Source organism: Rousettus aegyptiacus, unplaced genomic scaffold (genome assembly GCF_014176215.1).
Source record: "Rousettus aegyptiacus isolate mRouAeg1 unplaced genomic scaffold, mRouAeg1.p scaffold_m13_p_10, whole genome shotgun sequence".
In the NCBI taxonomy this organism is placed as follows: Eukaryota; Metazoa; Chordata; class Mammalia; order Chiroptera; family Pteropodidae; genus Rousettus; species Rousettus aegyptiacus.
This window is the reverse complement of record NW_023416285.1, coordinates 78,166,423-78,193,400: the sequence shown is the minus strand read 5'-3', so window position 1 is coordinate 78,193,400 and position 26,978 is coordinate 78,166,423. Positions and strand designations below refer to the sequence as shown.

The 26,978-nt window shown below is 34.6% G+C and overlaps 1 protein-coding gene across 1 annotated transcript in view; it reads left to right on the top strand.

The window, feature by feature from the left end:
- LOC107511567 (coiled-coil domain-containing protein 7-like) overlaps window positions 1-26,471 on the top strand; it is a 256,029-nt gene extending 229,558 nt beyond the window's left edge. Inside the window, exons 24-29 of the mRNA XM_036226605.1 lie at window positions 18,648-18,731; window positions 21,185-21,268; window positions 21,965-22,048; window positions 22,743-22,826; window positions 23,523-23,606; window positions 26,446-26,471. Of these exons, the coding sequence (XP_036082498.1) occupies window positions 18,648-18,731; window positions 21,185-21,268; window positions 21,965-22,048; window positions 22,743-22,826; window positions 23,523-23,606; window positions 26,446-26,471 (446 nt within the window). The remainder of the gene's footprint in view (window positions 1-18,647; window positions 18,732-21,184; window positions 21,269-21,964; window positions 22,049-22,742; window positions 22,827-23,522; window positions 23,607-26,445) is intronic.
- Window positions 26,472-26,978: the final 507 nt, after the last annotated feature.

The window sequence follows — 26,978 nt, the reverse complement described above, 5'->3', positions numbered from 1 at the left end:
GAAAGCCACCTGGAAAAGAATGAAATTAGACTGTTGTCTATCACCACCTACCAAAATTAACTCAAAATGGATTAAGGACCTGAATATAAGACCTGAAACAATAAAATGCATAGAAGAAAACATAGGAACTAAGCTGAAGGACCTTGGACTAAAGAGGATTTTATGAATTTGATCCCAAAAGCAAGGGAAGTAAAAGAATAAAAAAATGAATAAGATTATAGCAAACTAAAAAGTTTTTGCTCGGTAAAAGAAAATGTCAACAAGGTAAAGAGATGACCATTTGAATGAGAAAATTATTTGCAAGCAACGCCTCCAATAAGGGCCTAATCTCCAAAATATACAAAGAACTCATACAACTCAATAACAATAGAAAAACAAATGATCCAATCAAAAAATGCTTCAAATAATTAATAATTGGTCTACCAGCAATCCCTCTACTGAGAGTTACCCCAAAGACTTGAAAATCTATATCCAAAAAGATATTTGCACATGGATGATCATAGCAGCATTATTCAGAGTGGCCAGGACATGGAAGCAACTGAAGTGTCCTACAATAGATGATTGGCTAAAGAAGTTGTGGTACATATATAAAATGGAATATTACTCAGACATAAGAAGAAGTGAAATACTGTCATTTGTGACAGCATGGATGGACCTTGGGATAATCTAATCATGCTAAGCAAAATAAGCCAGACTGAAAAAGTCAAAAATCCCACAATATCACTTATATGTGGGATATAAACCTAAAAACAACAAATGAACAGGACAAACAAACAGATACTAATGGACATGGACAATAGACTAGTGGTTACCAGAGGGTAGTGTGGAAGTGGGAGATAGCTAGGGTAAAAGGGGTCAAATATGTGGTCAACGAAAGAAATCGAACTGTGGGAGGTGAACACACAATGTAAATATATGTATTCCTTACTGTTAAAATGTATATGTGAACCTTATGAACCAGTGTCACCATAAAAAATAATTAATTAATTTAAAAACTATATTAAAAATGTCAAGATTACCAGAGAAGCAGCTTCTGATGACCAAGAGGCAGCAGACGAGTGTCCAGGCACCATCAAGAAAGTCCTTGAGGAGAAAGTATATCTGCCTGAACAAGTTTCTTAATGCACAGTGCCCTATTCTGGAAAAAATGCCACAAAGAACATTTATTAGTAAAGGAGAGAAGCAAAGAAAGGATATATGGCAGGAAGGCATAGGATAACTCAAGTTTATGATCAGGATTACTCTTATCTTTAAAACTGCTAACCTCCAAAACTTAAAGGAAACAGATAAACATCAGCAGCCAGTCTTTTGTCTTTTGGTTGTGCAAAAAGAAGGCCTGGATGAGAGCCCTTTTTCTGGATTAGTCTTAATGCTTTGTCCTTGAAGTCAGGAAGTACCTTGCCAGTAAGACACTGCCTTTATTGTTCTTTTGATATTGGACAAATTCCCTGGTGACCCAGAACACCACAAGTTTAAGGTCAAAGACATTCAAGTAGTCTACTTTCCCCTAACCACAACATTTCTAATTCAGCCTCTGGATTAGGGGGTCATAAGGACCCTTAAAGCTCATTGCACATGGTACTCTATGGAAAGGGTTATCAACGCTATGGAAGAGAACCCCCACAAAGAGAACATTGCAAAGTACAAAGAGATTTATACCACTGAAGATTTCATTGTCATTATAGAAAAAGCTGTGAAAACCATGAAGCCTGGAACAACTTTCTGCTGGAGAAAACTATGGATGTTGTGCATGACTTCACAGAATTTACAAAAGAACCAATAAAGGATATTATGAAAGAGATGTGGCAAAACAAACAAACAAACATACAAACAAACAAAAAAGCAGTGTGTATGTGGTGGCGGGGAAGGGCAAAGGCTTTTAATATGGATCTTAGAAAGTTCAAGAACTAATAAGCCCCACATTATAGGAATTAACAAAAGATGACTTGGTGGAGATGAGTGCTTCCAAACCAGTGTGAGACAATGAGAAAAAACATGTAGTAGAAGCAGTGCCAGAAAGGAAATTGACATTGAAACAATCTGGCAGTATTCACAACTGCTTTTGACTTCTTTTACAATATGGACCCTTCTATGATCAGGCACTGAAATTACAGCAAATGGTGAAAGAAAGATCAGTACCGTATAAAAACATTTCTATAGAAATGAAAGAGCAAGAAAGTCAGACAGAAATTACAATGTGTTTCCATAAAGTTCCACCAAGTGTGTCTGCCTCTCCTGCCTCCCCTTCCACCTCCTCAACCTCTTCCACCTCTGCCACCCCTGAGACAGCAAGACCAACTCATCCTCTTGCTCCTCCTCCTCAGCCTACTCAGTGTGAAATGATGAGAATGAAGACCTTAATGGTGATCCACTTCCACTTAATGAATAGTAAAATAATCATGCCATAGTTAATGACCTTATCTGTTGTGTGTGTGTCTTCATGTGAAAATTGTATGGCAAGAGCTGTATGAGACTTTCTGTGTCATCATCACCATTATTGCCTAAGTATTCATCACATAGAGCATCATGTGCAAGGCTTGTACAAGAAGACACCCTATCGTTACATAGGCATGAGGTGAATGTTATTTAATATAAAATTAATAAAGTGTTAGTTTTCTTATGGTTTTATAAGTGCTTTCGAAGAGTTGCATTACCATATATCAGGCCTCCCATAATTGAAGAAACTGCACAGAGGTTGGCACCCCTGACCCCTACAATGTTCAAGGGTCAGCTGTAATTACTTTAAATGTCAATGGTCTAAATACACCAATTAAAATACAGAGATCGTTATAGGGAATTTAAAAAATAAGACTCAAATATATGTTCTTTATGAGAAACATTAAATGTAAAAACACACATGGATTAAAACAGACACACTAAATATACAGCTACACACAGATCAATTCCCTCTGAGAAAAATCCAGAAACTAGTTGAGCAACTCCTATACATTAAGCAGCTGACAAAATATCCACATTGAAATGATTTAAAAAAGCTAAGACATACTCATGCCATAAATCCTAGCCATGGCACGGAGCTTTACTACTGGGAAGGACTCCCTGAGGAGCAAAGGCTCTGGACCACATATGTAGAACCTCAGCAGCAGTTGAAAATCCTGGCTCCCAAATTACCTGTCTTGGAGAGCCAATGCGGCTCAGCATTCACAAGTCCTCCAAGAGCAAATTTTTTAAAAGGCCATTTTAAGTGGGTGCAAGAGCACTGCCTGCAGCTATTCCTCTTGGCTCAGTACAGAGAGAAAAGGCAAAAATGCTAGCCTCCCAGTTTTTCCCTGGAAGGGTTTGACTGCATTATTTCCCAGCTGCTGCATGAGGGTCAAGCTTCTAATCAGGCAGCACCTGGGAGCTAATTAAGTTCCTCTTGGGAACCTGAAAGACCTTGTGGCATTTTTTTTTACCTTCTCCCCAAGCTGGCTCCAAAAATAAAACAAGTCTCCAGCTTCTCCCTAGAATGAACTTTTCCATCTTTCCAGTACCCAAACTATTACAGTACCACCTGAGGGATGGGTCCCCAAATTATCTAGCTCTGAAAACAGTTTTCAGTATTCATGAGTCTCCCAGGGCCATGTTAAACTAATTTGTAGTCTTCTGAGAGCTGACATGGGCATGCGGAAACTACCTATGCCTCCTTGCAGCTTGTTCTTGGGCCAAAACCAAGTCTCCAGATTTTCCCTGAAAGAATAAGTTTAATAGACACACTGAGACACATAATAAATTCTCGAAACTTAAAGAGAAAGAGAATATTGAAAGCAGCAAGAGAAGAGTGACTTGTTATGTATAAATGAACCCCATAAATCTATCAGCAGATTTTTCTGCAGGGCAGGAGGAATTAGGGTAATTATTCATAGTATTAATAGAAAACACTAAAGTTGCCAACCAGGAATTCTTTATTCAGCAAAATTGTCCTTTGGAATTAGGAGAGAAAGATTTTCCCAGACAAAAGTTAAAAGAATTAATCACAACTAGATTCAACTTACAAGAAAAGCTAAAAGGAGTTCTTTAAGCTAATACAAAATAATGCTAATTAGTAACATTAAAACATATGAAATTATAAAACTAGTAAATGCAAATATATTGCCATTTCAGAATTCTATTGTAATGCTTGTGTGTAAATCATTCACATCTCTATTATAAAGGACAGAACTATTACAATAACAATGATTTGCTGTGGATGCACAATATAAAAAGGTATAAATTGTAATATTCAAAACACAAAATACATGAAGCAAGAATAAAAATATAGAGCTTTTTTATGTCCATGCAGATGAGGAGCTTATAACAACTATAACTATTTATGCACCTAACATGAGAGCACAAAATATATAAAGCATATTTTAACAGACTGAGGAAGAAATACACTGCAATACAATAATAATACAAGACTTCAGTATTCCATGTTCAAGAAATAGATCATCCAGACAAAAATTCAATTACGAAAACAATAGACTTGAATTCATTTGAGACCAGATGAACTTAATGATCTTAATGGCATATATAGAACATGCCATTCATCCATCAGCAGCAAATACACATTTTTCTCAAGTGTATATGGAATTTCTCTAGGGTAGATCACATGTTAGCCCACAAAACAAATAATTTTTTAAAATTTTAATTAGTTTCAAGTATAGTGTACATTGGTTAGACATCTATATAGTTAGTAAAATGATCTCCACAATTGCTCCCTCCCTCCCCTGACCCTCCTCCTAACCAATGTTATTAATGCCAATTACATTCACTATGCCATGCTCCCCATGCCCATGACCATCCATCAGCTACTAATTTGTACTTCTTTAATCCTTCACTCCATTCTCCCAGGCCCCCAAACCCCTCTCCCCTCTGTCCATCACCAAATTGTCCACTATATTTGTGAGTCTGTTTTTGATTGGTTTGTTTTTTTTTTATTCCTTAAATTCCACACATAAGTGAAATCATATAGTGTTTATCTTTCTCTGTCTTACTTAAGCACCTGCTAGGTTTATCAAAGCAATATATTTTTCCATCCTCTTACTTTTCATATGTAGAGGTCTTGTTTTCTTATCCTTTCAGCCACTCTATCTTTTGGTTGAAGCACTTAATTCTTTTTCATTTAAGGTACTTATTGATAGGAGAGTAGTTGTTATCATACTTTATGCCTGTTTTGATACACGTTTTTCATCTTAAAGAAGTCCCTCCAACATTTCTTGTATTTCTGGCTTTCTGGTGCTAAATTCCTTCAGTTTATTTTTGTCTGGGAAGTTCTTCATCTGTCCTTCAACTCTAAATGATAGCTTTGCTAAATAAATTATTCTTGGTTCTAGATCCTGGGTGTTTATCCTTTTGCATATTTTTTGCCAAGCCCTTCTGTCCTTTCTTTTGAGAATCAGCTGCCAGTCAGTCGTATGGGCGTTCCCTTACATGGAAATTTTTTTCTCTTGCTGCTTTAAATATTCTTTCTTTGTATTTAATCTTTGGCATTTTAATTATGATGTGTCTTAGCGTGGGCCTCTTTGGATCCCTGATTTTTGGAATTCTCTGAACTTCCTGGGGTTTTATGTCCATTTCCTTCACTAAATTAGTAAAGTTTTCCATCATTATTTCTTCAAACAGCCATTCGACATCTTGATTTTCTTCTGTTAAGCCGATAGGATGACTATTTGGAGCCTTAATAGTGTCCCATATCCTCCTTAAATTATTTTTATAATCTTGGCATCTTTTTTCTTGCCATTCTGATTGAGTGTCCTGATTGGATGTCCTGTCCTCTAGATAGGGTATATCATCTTCTTCTTTATTCACCGTTTATTCCTTTGTTTATTCCATTTAATATACTTCTCATCTCAGATAATGTGTTCTTCATTTTAGACTGGTTCTCTTTTATAATTTCTACTTCTATTTTTATGGGTTTTTTATCTCTTTGTTGAAGTTCTCGCTAAATATATCTACACTTTCCAAAAGTTCATTGAGCATCTTTATAACCAGTGTTTTGAACTCTGCACCTGTTAGATTACTTGACTCCATTATATCTGGACCCTGTTCTGTTCTCTCATATGGCTTCCGCTTCTTTGTCTTCCCATTTTGGCTACTTTTCTGTGTCTATTTCTATGTACAAAGCAAAGCTCTTAAGTCTCCCGATCTTATTAGTGTGGATTTGTGAAGTAGGTGTCCAGTGGCACAGTCCTGAGAGGGGTTCAGCTGCAAGCCAAACTTAGCCCAAACCTCTACCCCTCTGGGGCCACCTGTTAAGATTCAGCAAGCAATCCACAGATGCTGTGCTTATAGTTGCCTCAAAAGGCCATACCAGAAACTGAGGCCAGCTGCCTCCACCAGTGTGAGTCTGCAAGGAGGACCAGACTCGCTGTGGCTTGAGTGGGAGCCATGAGTTGGGGAAGGTGGGATTTCAGAGAATTCTCTGGGCGGAGCAACATCTGTTATCTAGTTTGATGACGTCACAGCTATGGTGGCCCTGTGTCAGGTAGTGGAGAGGGCTCAACAGGGAACAATGGACACTACCAGCACTTCTGTACTGAGTGAGTCTTGCTTTGGCCCTCACTCCAACAATGTCTCCCTCTAAGTCCCTGGTGCCCTCTGTGTACAGCTGAAGGGGCACTAGTGCTCAGAGTGAGCAGGTCTGTCACTGCGGAAGTCGCTTACGGAATAGACCGCTTTAAGAGGCATCTGCCACTGCTGCTGCCACAGCCTCCGTCTCACTCAGCTGCTCCGGGCCAGGCAGCCCTGCGTCCTCGTCTCATCCTGCCTTATGCCATTGCAGGCTGCTTTTTTGGATTTCTCTAGAGTTGTATTGCTTGTTCATCTAGATCCCGGGCAGTATTTCCTTGCTACTGCTCCTTGTTTCCATCGCAACTTTGATTTGGTCGCCAGAGGGATGAACAGAGCGTCTATTGTCTATGTCATTTTTTTCTCTCCCTCCCCACAAAACAAATCTTAACACATCTAAGAATATTTAAATCCTATCAATAACCTTTATGACTACAATGGTATAAAACTAGAAATCGATAACAGAAGGAAAGCTGACAGATTCACAAATATGTGGAAATTAAACAACATGTTCCTGAATAATCAATGGATCAAAGAAGAAACGAAGGGGAAATTTAAAAATCTGACCGAAAAAGGGAAATAACATAAAAAGTAAGATGAAGGAAATATAGTCCTAAGAGGGAGGTTTATAGCGCTAAATCTATACATTACCAAAAAAAGAGATTTTAATTAAACAGTATGAGTTTACACCTCCAGGAAGTAGATTAACAAGGACAAATAATATTAATAGAAAGAAGAAAATAGCAAAGATAGAAAAGACTTAAGTACAGACTGGAAAGATAATACAAAAGATTAACAAAACTAAGTTGGTTGTTTGAAAAGATACAAAAATTGATGCAAATTGACTGAAAATAAAGAAGGCTCAAATAAAATTATATAATAGACGATACAGTACAGCTGATACCATAGAATACAAAGGATCATAAGATACCACAATAAACAATTTATATCTCTTTATACTCCAACAAAATGGATAACCAAGAAAAATAAATTCTTAAAAACATACAACCTACCAAGGCTGAATTATGAAAAATACAAAATCTGGACAGTATAATAATGTGTATGAAGATTAAATCTGTAATAAATAATATCCAAAGAAGAGCTCAGAACCAGATTGGTTCACTGATTTATTCTACTAAACATATAAAGAATTAATCCCAAACATTCTCAAAATCTTCCCAAATTCAAGATCCTCCCAAACTCATTTTATGAGACCAGCATCCTCTCATACAAAATTCGGAGAATAACAGTACAAGAAAAGGAAATGAAAGGCCAATAGCTATGTTGAACATAAATGCAAACATCTTCAACAGAATATTAGGGACTAAATTCCACAACACATTATGAAGGTCATACACCATGATCAAATGAGATTTACTCTTGTATGCAGGATGGTCTAACATTCACAAATCAATAAAGTGATACTCCACATTAAAAAGACAAAGATTAAAAACCATATCATCTCAATAGATACAGAAAAATCACTTGACATTTTCAGCACCTTTAATGATGGTATGAATTACGTATTGTTGAGATGGACCGAAACATAATAAAGGCCATATATTAGAAGTCCACAGCTTAACATCGTACTCAATGGTGAAAAGCTAAAAGCTTTTCTTCAAAGATCAAGAACAATACAGTGGTGCCTACTCTTACCACTTATATTCAGTACTGGAAATCCTAGCCATAACAATTAGGCAAGAAAAAGATATAAAAGGCATCCAGATCCAAGAGAAAGAAGCAAAATTGTTTCTTTTGTACATGACATGATATTGTGTATAGAAAACCCTAAAAACTTCACCAAAAAAATCTGTTAAACTAATCCACAAATTCAGGAAAGTTGCAAGATACAAATCAACATACAAAAATTAGTTGCATTTCTATGCACTAAAAACAAGCTATTCAAAAAAATTTTAATTCTGTTTTAATATCATAATATCATAAAAAATAAAATACTTAAAAATAAATTGAACCAAAGAGGAGAAAAATCTCTAAACTGAAAACTATAGACTTCGATGAAAAAAAAAAAAACTGAAGAAAATGCAAATAAATGGGAAGATACCTCATGTTCATGGATTAGAGTAATTAAAATTATGAAAATGCCCATATTACCCAAAGCAATCTACAGATTTAATAAAATTGCTACAAAAACTCTGACGACATTTTTTCACAAAACCAGAAAAAAACTTCTAATATTTTTGAGACCGTAAAAGACCCCAAATACCTAAAGGAATCTTCAGCAAGAAGAGCAAAGCTGGAAGGCTTACATATCCTGATTTCAAACTATATTAACAAAGCTATAATAAACAAATCAATATGTTATTGAGATAAGAGCAGTCAAATAAATCCATAGAACAGAATGGAAAGCCTAGAAATAGACCCATGCATATATGGTCAACTGATTATTGACAAAGTTACCAAGAATATACAGTAGTTTCTTCAATAAATAATAGTGTTGGGAAAACTGGATATCTACATGCAAAAGAATAAAATTCATCCTTTGTCTTATACCATACACAAAATCAACTTAAATGGATTAAAGTCTTAAGTTCTAAAACCATATGTTATATGGTCAATAGCAGCATAAGGAGATAGGTGAAAACAGTGATGTATTCACATAAAAATATGATGTCAGATGGTAACTTGAATACATAGGAACAAATGAAAAGAAGAAGTTGTAAATAAGAAGATTAATATAATGAACACTGAAAAAACATACCTGCTCTTCCTTCTTCTTTCATCTTTTAAAAAGCCATAAAGCTATATAAATTATAATTGCTATAAATTATGATAATGACTTTATATTTATAAGTGTAATACCTATAATAATAGTGCAAAAATGGGGGGAGGGAATAAAACTATATAAGAAAACATATCTATACCTTACCAGAATTACTGGAATTTACCTCATATAAGTCTGAAGTAGATTCTTTTTATTGAGATATAATTCACATGTAATGTGTACAGCCTGTCAATACATTTAACATGTACATGTGTTGATTTAATACATTTCTATTGCAACATGATTACTACCCTAGCATTAGCTAACACTTCCACATAATTATTACTTTTTTTTGTGGTAAGAACATTGTCTAGTCTCTTCTAAGTTTGACTGTGGAGATAAACTCTGTGAATATATTTTTAAAATTGAACTGAACACTTTTTAAAAATGGGCAGAACCTTTGCTTCCTCAATTCAAATGACAAAATCCTTCGTATATATGCCAGTTGGAGAATGAACCTGAGAACTAAAATATATCTGCTAATATTCTCTAGTTTTATGTTTCTATAGATCTTATTACTTTCACAAATGTAATTTAATATTTGAAAATTTGTTCTGCCCAATCTTCTCTTTATTCATTATGGTAATGATGCCACAGTGGGTTACCACCTCCATACAAATTGCAGTGTAGGTACATTTTGGTTTACAAGGTCAGAGCACAACCTTGAGTACTTAGGTACATTGACTCAGCCATTTCTCCAATGAAAGACTTCCATCTGGGTGTCTAAACCATGACAGATTTCCAACTTCAGATATATGCTCTGCTAGAAGCAACTTCACCACAAAACTTTAGACCCAGTAGTTGACCTTAGATGGCCATTCCTAATTATCCTTTTTTCAGTATGAACTCTCCCTTAGTAATGTTAATATATCTTTCCTGTAATTGGGCCTTGCTGTAGTTTCTGAATCAAGCTAAATTTTCAAATCACAAAAAAACTCAAATGGGAAGAGACCCAATCTCAATTCTGGTACTTCTGCCAATTTAACCATTTCTTCCCCACAATCTATAAGATCTACATGCTAAATGGACCATGGAGGGCACTTTTTCTCAGTCCACAAAATATTCTGTTATTTTCCCCATCATTGATGTCTACTTTGTTTATAGTTAAATAACAATAAAAGGGCATTAAAATATACCTGCACAAGTCAAAAGATTTCTGCTCCATGATAATTTTCTATGACAATGGACACCATGGTTTGCAACATAATCTGTGGGGAAGAATGTTATGTTTCACATCACTAAGTATATCCTAAAGTATGATTATGATTTTAATATAAACTTGAATTTTATATTATTATCATAAACTCTCTAGGATATTTTAATTTAACATAAGTGATAGTATTGTATAGAAAATGCACTGGTTAAAGAATTATGAGTTTTAACTTTGTGCCTCAATTTTGTTATTACCTTGGTCAAATCATTAACATCTCTAAGCCTCAGTATATGGAGGCTTAATGATTGTTAATGGTCCTTCCAATTCTAAGGTTTAGTGATTTTGCAATCCAGATATTTCATTATAATCATTATTTATTAATAACAAGCTTAATTAAGATAGTACTACACACATACATATACACACATACCTGTAAGAGTTAATGTACAAAGTACTTCAATATCTGTTTATTTCTATAGAGACTGATATAGAACACTTGAAAGGTGCTACTGAAAGACACCTGTTAGTGGAAGAAATGAAGATTCAATCCAAGAGTCATCTTGGTAAGAACAAGAATTTTACAAGTCTAATATTTCTGGTTTATTTACTTTCTTAATGACAAGTATCTATATGTTACTATTCTATGTGTAAAATCTTCATGAATATCCTCATAACTAGTTATACTCTTGTATTTGCTTGAATTGAAAAATTAGCCAGATATGAATTTTAGGACTCATCCATTTAGAAATTAAACTGTAAAAATTAAATGCTTAGAATGTGCTTGCTGTGATTCTACTTACTTTCTATTTCTGGCTTAGATAGAAAGTTGCTTGAAATTTGCAAAAGGAGAAAAGCTACCTGATTGATGTAATAATAGCAAGAAGAATATGACAGATAGTTAATTCATTTGTTACGATTTTCCTTTATTTGATGGAAATGTCAAGTATATTTATGATATCTCAGCTGTAACAGAGTCCATTAATTGTGTTATCTAGGTCAGGGATTATACTACTGTCTTTACACTTGTAAAAATAATAAACACGCTGTCCTTTGACTTATGGTGTGATAACAAAACAGTCAGACAACTTAGAGAAATAAGGGAAAGAGTCAGTCAAAGGACAGCTCTTCTAAATCACTGTCAACCAAAGGTGATGGTGCATGTCCAAGGCTTTGCTCCTTGGGAAGCAACAGCAGCAGCTTCATGCTGCATAGGGAGATGACTTTTAGTAAAATGATTAAGTCAAATATCTAAAAAGATAAACAAGAAAACAATAGTAATATGCTCCAAAAGAAAAAGAAGAAATCATTTACAGAGATGCTGCAAATATGTCTAAAACAACCAGTTTTTAGATTAAAATTATGAGTCATGTAAAGAAACAATAAAGTGTGACATATATCAAGAAAAAAATATACATTAAATTTGCTTATGAGAATCCAAGGTATTAAACTGAAAGAACAAAATTAAAAATCAGTTATTACGAATGTGTTCAAAGAACTAACGGTAACAATTCTTAAGAAGAGAAGATGAAAATATCTCATAAAGAGGGAATATCTAAAAAGAAACAGATGTTACTTTGAAAAGGACTACATGGAAATCCAGGAGTTGAAAAGTACAATAACTAAAATTTATAAAATCACTAGAGGGCCTCAGTAGATTTACACTGTCAGAAGAAAGAATCAGCAAACTTAAGAGTATTGAAATAACTACAGAAAAATTAAAGAGAAACATAATTTAAAATAATGGCTGAAGGATGGCGAGGAAACATGGCAGAGTGAGAGATGTCCTCAGATATCTACTCCTGAAACAACAATAAGCTGAACATCTAAACTCAACCAAAAAACACCCAAACTGCACACCAGTATGTCTGAACGTGGAATCTGCGCATAAGACCTACCACAGGTCAGAACTCCGGGTATTGGGTGGCAGACTGGGAGAAATAAAGAAGTTGCCTCTGGCAGCTGCCAGAGCTTCTTGCAGGAGGAGGTGGGAAGTGAAGGTGCAGTGACTTCACTGATAAGTCTGCCTGGAAGTGCCAGAACTTCTAGCAGCCGGCAGCAGGCCCTGGTCATCAGAGCAGAAAGCAGAGAAGTGGGATGGGACCACAGAGAGACAACAGTTAATTTTTACCAGCCCCAATTGCAAAACCAAGACTGAGCCACAGCCCCCAACTCCCAACCCAAAGGGGCCTCTCCCTGCATACCCTCTGACATTGATCACTGTGGAAACCCAGGGGAATTTGAGCAAATGCTACTGAAACTGTTGTTAACACTGACAGGGACTGAAACTGAGAGTAGCAAGTGTGATTAAATATCTACAAGAAAATAAAAAATACATTTAGGCTTTATATAAAGAAGGGATCTAAGAGGCTTAGACTCCAGCTACTGGAGACCAAAAGAAAAGTGCCTTCTTTACAACACACTAAAGAGAGACCTTTATATAATTAATCTTCTTTCAGGAAAAATAACAGAATACACTTCTATTAATGCCCAGGCAGAGAAGTAGCAATAATAATATCAGATGAAATAGACTTCAAAATAAAAAAAGTACGGAAAAATATAGGGGGACACTTCATCATGATAAAGGGAATCATACACCAAGAAGACACAACACTTATTAATATCTATACTCCCAATCAGGGAACCCTGAAATATGTAAAGCAATTACTAACAGAACTAAAGGGAGAAATAGACCAAAACACTATCATAGTAGGGGATCTAAATACCCCACTGTTGGATATGGACAGATCATCCAAATAGAAAATCAATAAGGAAATAACATCCTTAAATGACACATTAGACAAACTAGACATAATTGACATATACAAAGCCTTCTATCCCAAAATAGCTTCTTATCCATTTTTCTCTACTGAACATGGAACATTCTCAAGAATTAACCACATACTGGGACACAGAGATAGCCTCAACAAATATAAAAGGGTTGAAATCATACCAACCATATTCTCTGATCACAATGCTTTAAAACTGGACATCGACTGCAAAAAGAAAACAGGAAGAACCACAAATAAATGGAGATTAAACAACATTCTACTGAAGAATAACTGGCTCAGAAAAGAAATAAAAAGAGAGATCAAGAGATCATAGAAACAAATGAGAATGATAGTACAACATATTAAAATTTTGGGGACATGGCGAAAGTGGTCATAAGAGGAAAGTTTATATTATTAAAGGACTATCTCCAAAAACAATAACAAGCCCCCCAAAACAACCTAACATTTCATCTTAAAAACCTAGAAAAAGAGCAATGAAGCCTAAAGTCAGCAGAAGAAAATAAATCATCAAAATTAGAGCAGAAATAATTGAAATTGAAAACAACAACAACAAAACAATAGAAAAAATAAATACAACAAAGAGCTAGTTCTTTGATAAGGTTAATAAAATTGACAAACCCCTGTCTAGACTCACTAAACAGAATTAGGGATGAAAGTGGAGAAATTATAACTGACATTGCAGAAATACAAAGAATCATGCAAGAATATTATGAAAAAGTACATAACACCAAATTTAATAACCTAGAAGAAATGGACTAGTACTTAGACAAATACAACCTTCCTAGACGGAATCAAGAAGAACTGGAAAATCTAAATAGACCCAATCCAATCAGCAGGATGGAAATTGAAACAATCATCGAAAACTACCAAAACTTAAAAGTCCAGAACCAGATGGCCCACCAGCGAATTCTACCAAACATTCAAAGAAGATTTAATACCTAGTCTCCTTAAAGGCATCCAAAAAATCAAAGAGAAGGCAATACTTCCAAAATCATTTTATGAGGCCAATATTACTCTGACACCAAAACCTGGTAAAGATAACACAAAAAAAGAAAACTACAGACCACTATCTCTCATGAATGCATATTCAAAAATCCTAAATAAGGAACTAGCAAATGGAATACAGCAACATAGTAAAAAGATTATACACTACAATCAACTGTGCTTCATCTCAGATGGTTCAACATATGCAAATCGATTAATGTGATACACTACATAAACAAATTAAAAAATAAGAATCATATGATCATATCAATAGTGCAGAAAAAGCCTTCAAGAAGATACAGCATCCATTTATGATCAAAACACTTAACAAAATCAGTATAGAAAGAAAGTATTTTAACGTAATAAAGGCCGTATATGACAAACCCTCAGCCAACATTATACTTAATGGTGAAAAACTAAAAAACTTCCCTCTAAGATCAGGAAAAAGGCAAGACTGTCCCCTATTGCCACTGTTATTCAATATAACATTGGAGGTCCTAGCTAGTGCAATCAGGGAAGATAAAGATATAAAAGGCACACAAATAGGAAACAAAGAAGTCAAACTCTCACTATTTGTGAATGTCATGGTTATCTATGTAGAAAACCCTAAAGACTCCACAAGAACACTACTAGAAACAATAAGCAAATACAGTAAAGTCTCTGGATACAAAATCAACATTCAAAAATCCATAGTGTTCCTATGCTCTAATAATGAAACATCAGAAAAAGAAGTGAAAAAAATAATTCCTTTTGCAATTGCAACAAAAAGAATAAAATACCTAGGAATAAATTTAGCGAAACATGTGAAAGACCTATATAATGAAAACTACAAGACCCTATTAAGAAATCAAAGAAGATTCAAAGAGATGGAAAGATATTCTATGTTCTTAAATTGGAAGAATCAACATAGTTAAAATGACCATATTAAAGAATCAACATAGCTAAAATGACCATATTACCTAAAGCATTATACAGATTCAATGCAATTCTCATCAAAATCCCATCGGCATTTTTTAAAGAAATAGAACAAAAAATTTCAGATTTGTATAGAAGCACAAAAGACCCTGAATTGCCACAGCCATGCTGAGAAAAAAGAATGAGCCTGGAGGCATCACTCTGCTTGACTTCAAATTACACTACAAGGCTACAGTAATCAAAACAGCATGATATTGGTAGCAAAACATACAGATAAACTAGTGGAACAGAATTGAGAGTTCAGAAATAAACTCATATCTATATGGGCAAATAATTTTCAACAAGGAAGCTAAAAACATACAGTGAAAAAAGGAAAACCTCTTCAATAAATGGTCCTGGGAAAACTGGATCATCACCTGCAAAAGAATGAAACTAGACTGTTGTGTATCACCACACACTGAAATTAACTCAAAATGGATTAAGAACCTGAATATAAGACCAGAGTCAATAAAATGCATAGAAGAAAACATAGGAACTAGACTCAAGGACCTTGTACTTAAAGAGAATTTTATGAATTTGACCTCAAAGGCAAGGGAAGTAAAAGCGAAAATAAATTAATGGGACTACATCAAACTAAAAAGCTTCTACTTAGCAAAAGAAATCGTTAATAAGATAAAGAGACAACCATTCAAATGGGAAAACATATTTGCAAGCAATGCCTCTGATAAGGGCCTAATATCCAAATAAACAAAAAACTCATACAACTCAATAACAACAAAGAAAACCCAAACGATCCAATCCAAAAATGGGCAGAGGACCTGAACAGACACTTCTCCTTAGAGGATATACAAATGGCCAACAAATATATGAAAAGATGCTCAACATTGCTAGCTCTTAGGGACATGCAAATAAAAAACACAATGAGATCCCATCTCACACCTGTTAGAATGGCTATAATCTACCAGACAAGTAATAACAAATGTTGGAGAGGATGCGGAGCAAAAGGAACCCTCATACACTGCCGGTGGGACTGCAAATTGGTACAGTCACTATGGAAAATAGTGTGGAGGTTCCTCAAAAAACTAAGAATTGACCTACCATATGATCCAGTAATCCCTCTACTGGGTATTTACCCCAAAGACTTGAAAACCCACATCCAGAATGATATTTTCACACTGATATTCATAGCAGCATTATTCAGAGTGGCCAGGACATGGAAGCTGTGGTATGTATATACAATGGAATATTACTCAGCCATAAGAAGAGATGAAATACTGCCATTTGCGACAACATAGATGGACCTCGAGATAATCATCTAAGCGAAATAGCCAGACAGAAAAAAATTAAAATCACATGATATCATTTATATGTGGGATATAAACCTAAAAGCAACAAATGAACAGAACAAACAGAGACTCAGAGACATGGACAATGGACTAGTTGTTACCAGAAGGTAGGGGGTTAGGGAAGAGGGAAGAAGTCTACAGGGTTAAGGGGGTCAAATATCGGGAGGTTTGGGGAGAGTGAAGCGGGTAAAGGGAATCAAATATATGGTAGCTGAAGGAAACTGGACTCTGTGTGGTAATTACACAATGTAATATCCAGATGTCAAATTATAATGTACGCTCAAAAATTATATAATTGTATTAACTAATGTTATCCCAATAAACTTAAAAAAATAAAATAATGGCTGAAAAGGAAACCAGGATATATAAAGAAAATGGTTAATATAACAAAATTATACACACATACTTGCTCTTCTCTCAGTCTCTCTATAGATCACAAAGTTATATAAGAAATAATTTTTTAAAAAACTTAAAATTAATTTATATTTATAAGAATAATATGCATAACAAGAATGAAAACTAGGGAAGGAGTATAGTAATTTAGAGTTATACATAGAATTATATATTGAGAATATGTAAGTAACATTTCTAAAACTCATTGTAATTTAATTAGTACAGAATTGTATAACCGTGCTGATTGTTATACAATTCTGTGAATATATTAATAACCAGTGATTAAACATTTAAAAAGGGAAAATTATATAGTATTTTATGTGTTTTTAAAAAATACCTCAGGGAACTCCAAGTATTATAAGATTTTTACAAACGACGTCAAAGCAATGGAAAGATATTGTGAGGTAGAAAAGTTGTGACTCTTACTAGATCATAACTTTCTTCATCACATATCTTTTATGCTCATAGTGTTTAAGCCAATTTTTACATACTCGATTGAAATAAATAATTTCTTTTAATTACATCTGTTGGAAAAAGACCAATGGCTAAGATATGTCGGCTAATGTTCTTCAGTCCTGTGTTAAGATACCCAATGTTACTTTTCACAAACATTATTACATAATTATTGAAAACTTATTATGCTCAATCCAGTATGTTTTTGATTTTAGTAGTGATGTCCCTTTTAGACTTAACCACTGATTTGATTATGCTGATGGTATTTTTGTACTGTCATGATGATATGCAAACTTTAAATATTCATGGCCTCAGTCGTGTCCCGGAAGTAAGACTTCCAACCTATGATGTCTGGATTATGACAGGTTTCCAACTCAGTTACATGATGCATTAGAACTAAGTTAACCACACAAAATTTTATCCAATAGGTGACCCAGGTCACCAATTCCAATTATTCCTTTTGAAATATGTAATTTTTAAAAACAAATTTTATATTTTCTTTATCACTGGGCCTAGATAATAATTTATAAATCCAGCAAAAAAGTAAAACTCTCCAACAGACTCAACTGGCAAGAGATGCACACTAGTGCTCACATTACTGCAAATTACCTATTTCCTCCTTCCCAGCTAGAAGGTCTGTATGCTAAGACCTGAGAGGGTGCTTCATCTCAGTCCACAAATTACTCATTATTCTTAAATTCTGAACTTAGGCCTAGTTGATTTATAGTATCATAATATTTTTTAAAGGTATTGAAATAATGCTGTACAAATCAAAGAATGTCTGCCTCACAGTAGACATCTGTGTCTATGATGACCATAGTTTGCAACTTAACCTGGGGAAATGTGTTATATTCTGAATGGCCAGGTATATCCTCACCATGTGAATGTGTCTTTAATAAACACATGTAAGTAATGCTATTAAGATAAACTCTTTAGGATGATTGAAATTTGCAGAAGAGTTTTTATTTTATGGAAAGAGACCTAGTTAAGGAATTATGAGACTTCAGTTTGTGAATCAATTTAGTCATTACCTGGATACGTCACCTTGGTCAAATCACTAAACATCTCTAAGCTTCAATACAGTAAAGCTTATATGATTGCTGACAGCATCTCTGATTCTAAGATATTGTTTTTGAAATTTAGGTATTTTATTATAATTCTACTCTCATAGTAAAATATGCTAATTAGTTAGGAGTACTGCACAAACTTTCCCACACAAAGACATATAAAAACACATATGTTAATATTTAATTTACGAAAGTGCTTTAAACTGTTTATTTTTATAGAGACAAATGAAGAACAACTACTGAATGTTACTAGAAGAGGTGTGACAAAGGAAGAAATCAAGACACAATCAAAAAGTCACCTTGGTAAGTATAAGAAGATTGCAGGTCTATTAATGGTTTGTTATCTTCTCAGGAGTTTATTTAAGTTTGGATCTTTAATGTCTACAGTACCTGTATGCTATTATTACATGATAAAGCATCTTCATAAATCAGCTGTGTATCATATAAGTTTTAGAACTCATTCATTTAAAAAGTGATCTACGAAAATCCAGCGTTACATGTGAGCTTGGAATACATTGATGGAAACTTAAAATGCTGTCCTAATCACTTTTTTTCAGGCTAGATAGCATAGTTACTTTGTTTTTAGAAAGGCAGAAATGCTAACTTTTGTATAGAATAAGAAGAGGAATTTAGCAGATAGTTAATTCATTTGTTACTAATTTCCTCCATATAACTAAAATAATAGGCGAATTTCTAATATCTCAGGTGAAGTAGAGATCGTTAGTATTGTTGTATAGTTCATAGTTTTCAATACTGGATATTGCCTAATGCCTTCTGACTGTCCCACCCAGGATATGAATCATCCCTCTGTTTAGGGTATACATGCTGTCTGTGTACACCACCTGCCCTTCAGTCACTTAGTAGCCTTCTCAGTTATCAGATCGTCATGGCATCGCAGTGCTTGTGTTCAAGTAACTCTTGTTTTATTTAATAATGACCTTGAAGAACAAGAGTAGTTATGCTGGTAATTTAGATATGCCAAAGATAAACCACAAACTTTATCATAGGATGTATGTATAAGAAAACTCATAGTATATATAGTGCTTGGTTTTATTTGTGGTTTCATGCATCCACTGGAGGGTCTTGGAATGTATGTCTTGCAGATAAGGGGGCCTAATGTATAATAATAGCACAAAAATGGGGAAGAGGTAACATAACTATGTAGGAGTAAGACATCTATAGCTGTCTAGATTTATTTAGAACAAATCTGAAGTAGATTCTACAATTGACTGTTGTGATGGTTGTACATATCTGAATATAAAATTTTAAAAAACCATTGAATTGCATAATTTAAATGGGAAAAAGTATGGTATGTCATATATTTTATAAAAATAGCTTAGTGAACTATAAGTAGTAAAAGATTTTTAAAAGATTTAAAACAATGGGAAGATATTGTGAGGGAAGAAAATTGTGATTCTTACTAGATTTTAAGTTTCTCCAGCATTTCTCCTCTCAGAAGTTATTCTGATTGTCTCCCAGTTATGTTAGTATACTTTGCTTACTTAATTCTAATGACTTTGCTTTTTTTTTTTACTTGCAACCATTGGGGAAAGACCAGAGGGCCTGAAATATATCTGCTATGTTCTGCAGTTCTCTGTTGTTTTAGCTTATATGGTTTTCACAAAATGTTGCTAATGAATTATTAAAAGTTTGTTCTGCCTCATATGAGGCAAATTTGTTCATTTTGTTAATGATACCTCAGTTGGGACCTTCTTTGTAAAGAAAGTGGAACTGTATCTTTGGCTGCCAGAATCATAGTATGACTGTTTACTTTTATCCATGGGTTCAGTCATCTCTTCAAAGTAAGGTTTTTACTGAACAGGGTCAGGATCACGGCAGATTTCCAACCATACTTACATGTTCTACTAAAACCAAATTTCGCCCACTAAATTTTGGTACGGTAGTTGACTTTTGGTCATCAATACTAGTTATCCCTCTCACAATGTGTACTTTTTAAGTAACTTTTTCACGTATTTTTCATGTCACTGGATTTAGGTAATAGCTGATAATTATAGCAAAAAGTTTAACTCCTATAAAAACTCAAATTATAATAGATTCAATCAGATCCCTGGTACTGCTGCAAATTTAACTATTATCTTTTTATAAGTCACAAGGTTTATATGGTAAAAGAACCTCAGAGGGGACTTTCCGTCAGTCTAATCAAATTCTTATTATTCTTTTATTCCCCGATGCCTATATCATTTACAGTTATATAATCTAAAAGGGAATTAAAATTTTTCTGGATGAGTCAAAAAATTATTGACTCATGGTAAGTTTCTGTGACTATGAAGCATGTGGTCTGCCACTTGTCCTGTAAAAAAATGTTAGTTTATACTTCACTAGATACATCCCTACAGAAAGAGTATGCTTTTAATGTAATCCTGAAAGTTATATTATTATAAATTCCCTAGAATGATTTATTTCAATTTTTGTAATAGAGAAAATTATATAGAAAATCACTGGTTAAAAAATTGTGCAGTGTGAGGATGCACATCAATTTTGTCTTTCTCTGGATTTTGGGTTTTGGTCAATTCACTAAACATCTCTAAACTTCAATATAATATGGCTCATCATTACTCCATCTCTGCCAATATAAGATTTTATGATTCTCCAAGCCAGATATTTTAATATAACTCTTCTTATTATAATAAAGACACTAATTTTTTCCTAGTAACACAGATATGTAAACACACACATGCATTTGTACATAGATGATTACCATGCAAATGTTTAGAAATCTGTTTTTTTTTTAATAGGATCTCGTGAAAGATACTCAGTACCTACAACTGGAAGTAGCATAATAAAAGGACAATTCAGGAAACTATCATTGAACCTCCCTGGTAAGGACAAGAGTTTTAAAAATCTGATATTTCAGGTCTATTATTCCTCTCTGGAGTTCAATTAAGGATGTGCCTTTAATAACAATAGTGTCTATAGTTCCTTATTATTTGGAGAAAAGTATTTATGAATTCCTTCCTTTAACTATTTAAATTTTGTATTAAATACATGCATACCTTGGAGATATTGTGGGTCCGGTTCCAGATCATTGCGGTAAAACAAATATTACAATAAAGCGAGTCACATGAAATTTTTGGTTTTCCAGTGCATATAAAAATTATGTTTACACTCTTCTGTAGTCCATTGTGTGTGAAATAGTATTTTAACTGAAAAGCAATGTACATTCTTACTTAACAATACTTTGTTGCTATAAAATGCTAACAATAATCAGAGTCTTCAGAGAGTCATTCTCTTTTTGATGGTGGAGAGGTCTTCCTCAGTGTTGATGGCTGCCGACCGATTGGGGTGGTGGTTACTGCAGATTAGGTTGGCTGGGGCACTTTCTTAAAATAAGACATCAGTGAAGTTTGCCACATCTGTTGACTCTTCTTTTCACGAATGATTTCTCTACAGCCTGCAACGTTGTTTAATAACATTTTACCCATCGTAGAAAATGGAGTCAGTCCTCTCAGTAACTATAACTGCTTTATGAAACGTTTACCATGCAAATGTTTAGAAATATGTTTTTCCCCCCATAGGACCTAGTGTAGAACATTCAGTACCTGCAATTGGAAGTGGCATAATGAAAGGACAACTCAAGAAACAATTATCTACTCTCCCTGGTAAGAGCAAGAGTTTTAAAAATCTGATATTTCAGGTCTGTTATTCCTCTCTGGAGTTCAATTAAGGATGTGCCTTTAATAACAATAGTGTCTATAGTTCCTTATTATTTGGAGAAAAGTATTTATGAATTCCTTCCTTTAACTATTTAAATTTTGTATTAAATACATGCATACCTTGGAGATATTGTGGGTCCGGTTCCAGACCATTGCAGTAAAACGAATATTGCAATAAAACGAGTCATGAAATTTTTGGTTTCCCAGTACATATAAAAATTATGTTTACACATTTCTGTAGTCCACTGTGTGTGAAATAGTATTTTAACTGAAAAGCAATGTACATTCTTACTTAACAATACTTTGTTGCTATAAAATGCTAACAATAATCAGAGTCTTCAGTGAGTCATTCTCTTTTTGATGGTGGAGAGGTCTTCCTCAGTGTTGAAGACTGCTGACCAATTGGAGTGGTGGTTGCTGCAGATTAAGTTGGCTGGGGCACTTTCTTAAAATAAGACATCAGTGAAGTTTGCCACATCTGTTGACTCTTCTTTTCACGAATGATTTCTCTACAGCCTGCAATGTTGTTTAATAACATTTAACGCACAGTAGAAAATAGAGTCAGTTATCTCGATAACTATCACTGCTTTATGAAACATTTACCATGCAAATGTTTAGAAATATGTTTTTTTTTTAATAGGATCTCGTGAAAGATACTCAGTACCTACAACTGGAAGTAGCATAATAAAAGGACAATTCAGGAAACTATCATTGAACCTCCCTGGTAAGGACAAGAGTTTTAAAAATCTGATATTTCAGGTCTATTATTCCTCTCTGGAGTTCAATTAAGGATGTGCCTTTAATAACAATAGTGTCTATAGTTCCTTATTATTTGGAGAAAAGTATTTATGAATTCCTTCCTTTAACTATTTAAATTTTGTATTAGATACATGCATACCTTGGAGATATTGTGGGTCCGGTTCCAGATCATTGCGGTAAAACAAATATTACAATAAAGCGAGTCACATGAAATTTTTGGTTTTCCAGTGCATATAAAAATTATGTTTACACTCTTCTGTAGTCCATTGTGTGTGAAATAGTATTTTAACTGAAAAGCAATGTACATTCTTACTTAACAATACTTTGTTGCTATAAAATGCTAACAATAATCAGAGTCTTCAGAGAGTCATTCTCTTTTTGATGGTGGAGAGGTCTTCCTCAGTGTTGATGGCTGCTGATCGATTGGGGTGGTGGTTACTGCAGATTAGGTTGGCTGGGGCACTTTCTTAAAATAAGACATCAGTGAAGTTTGCCACATCTGTTGACTCTTCTTTTCACGAATGATTTCTCTACAGCCTGCAACATTGTTTAATAACATTTTACCCATCGTAGAAAATGGAGTCAGTCCTCTCAGTAACTATAACTGCTTTATGAAACGTTTACCATGCAAATGTTTAGAAATATGTTTTTCCCCCCATAGGACCTAGTGTAGAACATTCAGTACCTGCAATTGGAAGTGGCATAATGAAAGGACAACCCAAGAAACAATTATCTACTCTCCCTGGTAAGAGCAAGAGTTTTAAAAATCTGATATTTCAGGTCTATTATTCCTCTCTGGAGTTCAATTAAGGATGTGCCTTTAATAACAATAGTGTCTATAGTTCCTTATTATTTGGAGAAAAGTATTTATGAATTCCTTCCTTTAACTATTTAAATTTTGTATTAGATACATGCATACCTTGGAGATATTGTGGGTCCGGTTCCAGATCATCGCGGTAAAACAAATATTGCAATAAAGCGAGTCACATGAAATTTTTGGTTTTCCAGTGCATATAAAAATTATGTTTACACATTTCTGTAGTCCATTGTGTGTGAAATAGTATTTTAACTGAAAAGCAATGTACATTCTTACTTAACAATACTTTGTTGCTATAAAATGCTAACAATAATCAGAGTCTTCAGTGAGTCATTCTCTTTTTGATGGTGGAGAGGTCTTCCTCAGTGTTGAAGACTGCTGACCAATTGGGGTGGTGTTTGCTGCAGATTAGGTTGGCTGGGGCACTTTCTTAAAATAAGACAACAGTGAAGTTTGCCACATCTGTTGACTCTTCTTTTCACGAATGATTTCTCTACAGCCTGCAATGTCGTTTAATAACATTTAATGCACAGTAGAAAATAGAGTCAGTTATCTCGATAACTATCACTGCTTTATGAAACATTTACCATGAAAATGTGTAGAAATATGTTTTTTTCCCCCACAGGACCTAGTGTAGCACACTCAGTACCTGCAAGTAGAAGTAGCATAATAAAAGGACAACCCAAGAAACAATTATCTACTCTCCCTGGTAAGGACAAGAGTTTTAAAAATCTGATATTTCAGGTCTATTATTCCTCTCTGGAGTTCAATTAAGGATGTGCCTTTAATAACAATAGTGTCTATAGTTCCTTATTATTTGGAGAAAAGTATTTATGAATTCCTTCCTTTATTTAAATTTTGTATTAAATACATGCATACCTTGGAGATATTGTGGGTCCGGTTCCAGACCATTGCAGTAAAATGAATATTGCAATAAAACGAGTCACATGAAATTTTTGGTTTTCCAGTGCATATAAAAATTATATTTACACTCCTCTGTAGTCCATTGTGTGTAAAATAGTATTTTAACTGAAAAGCAATGTACATTCTTACTTAACAATACTTTGTTGCTATAAAATGCTAACAATAATCAGAGTCTTCAGTGAGTCATACTCTTTTTGATGGTGGAGAGGTCTTCCTCAGTGTTGATGGCTGCTGACCAATCGGGGTGGTGGTTACTGCAGATTAGGTTGGCTGGGGCACTTTCTTAAAATAAGACATCAGTGAAGTTTGCCACATCTGTTGACTCTTCTTTTCGTGAACGATTTCTCAACAGCCTGCAATGTTGTTTAATAACATTTAACGCACAGTAGAAAATAGAGTCAGTTATGTCGATAACTATCACTGCTTTATGAAACATTTACCATGAAAATGTTTAGAAATATGTTTTTCCCCCCCCACAGGACCTAGTGTAGAACACTCAGTACCTGCAACTGGAAGTAGTATAATGAAAGGACAATCATTGAATCTCCCTGGTAAGGAAAAGAATCAACTGAGCTTATATAATATTCTAAATCTTTTGTTATCATTTCAACAATCTTCACAGAATCTTTACCAGGAGTAGACTCTATCTCAAGAAACTACTTTGCTTATTCATAAGAAGAAACTTCTCATCCATTAACGTTTTGCCATGAGATTGCCACGATTTAGGTTCCACTTTTTCAGCTTCCACTTCTAAGTCCAGTTCTCTTGCTGGTTCCACCACATCACCAATTACTCCCTTCACTGAAGTTTTCTACCCCTCAAAGTCTCCATGGGGGTTGGAACAACTTATTCAAAATTTCTGTTAATGTTGATATTTTGACCCCTTCCCATGAATCGTGAATGTTCTTAATGGCATGAGTACATCCTTTTGAGAAGGTTTAAATTTACAGTGCTCAGACCCATCAGAGTGATCATTGTCTATGGCAGCTATAGTTATGAAATTTATTTGTTAAATAATAACACTTGAAACTCAAAACTACTCCTTGACACATGGGCTGCAGAATGGATGCTGTGTTAGCAGGCATAAAAATAAGATTAATCTCAATGTGTATCTCCATCAGAGCTCTTGCCAATTTGCAGTAATATTTTGAAATGCATCTTTTTTGTTCTGAGCAGTAATTCTCAACAGTGATCTTAAAATATTCAGTAAGCCATGTTGTAAATAGATGTACTGTAATCAGTTCTATTGTTTCAGTTGTGGAGCACAAGTTGAATAAATTTACCATAATTCTGAAAGTCTCCAGGATTTTCACAATGATAAATGAACACTAGCTTCAATTTAAAGTCACCAGCTTGCATTCACAATGTGACTGTTTGACACAAGATGCCTAGTTTTTGACCTGTTTTGGCTTTCTACATGCTTTTCACACTAAGCTTAATCACTTCTAGCTTTTGGTTTAAAGTGAGAGATGTGTGACTTTTTCTTTCACTTGAAATTTAGATTACATTGTATAGTTGTTAGTTACCCTAACTTCAATATTGTTGTGTCTCAGGGAATTGGAAGGTCCAAGGTAAGGGAGACTGATGGGAATGTCCAGTGAGTGGAGCAGTCAGAACATGCACAACATTTATCTACTAAGTTTGTGATCTTATATGGGAATCATTTGAGGCACACCAATAATTACAACTGTAACATCAAAGATTATTAATTACAGATCACCATAACAAATATAATACTAATCAAAATGTTTGAAATATTGTGAGAATTAGCAACATATGACAACGAGACAGGAAGTGAGCAACTGCTGTTTGAAAAATGACTCTGATTACTTTCTTTATGCAGGGTTGCCCAAAATCTCCAGTTTGTGAAAAACAATGTTTAGTTCTAGTCAAGATGGTGGAGTAGGTAAATACTGTGGTTGCCTCCTCTCACAGCCACATTAAAATTACAACTAAATTATAGAATGGCCATCATTGGAAGTTACTTGAAATCTAGCTGAATAGAAGTCCTAAAACTAGGGACTCATAGAAAAGGCCACTTCAAGATTGATAGAGGGGGTGGAGATGCAAAATGGGCTGGTACCATACCCATCTGTGGCGGTTGAGAACTGGAAGAAATATCTCAGCTGCAGAGGTTCCCCCTAAGGAGAGAGGGGCCTCGATCCTACAGTGGCCTCACCGGCCTCGGGTTCCAGTACCAGGAAGAGAGGTCCCCACAACTTCTGGCTGTGAAAACCAGCAGAGACCATGGCTGAGTAAGATGGAGGGCTGTGGGAGTCTCAGGCACTCCTCTTAAAAAATGCCCCATGAACTTACTCATTGATGGACTCACTTGTTCTGAGCTCCAATGCTAGGGAAGCAGCTAGAAAGGTTTCA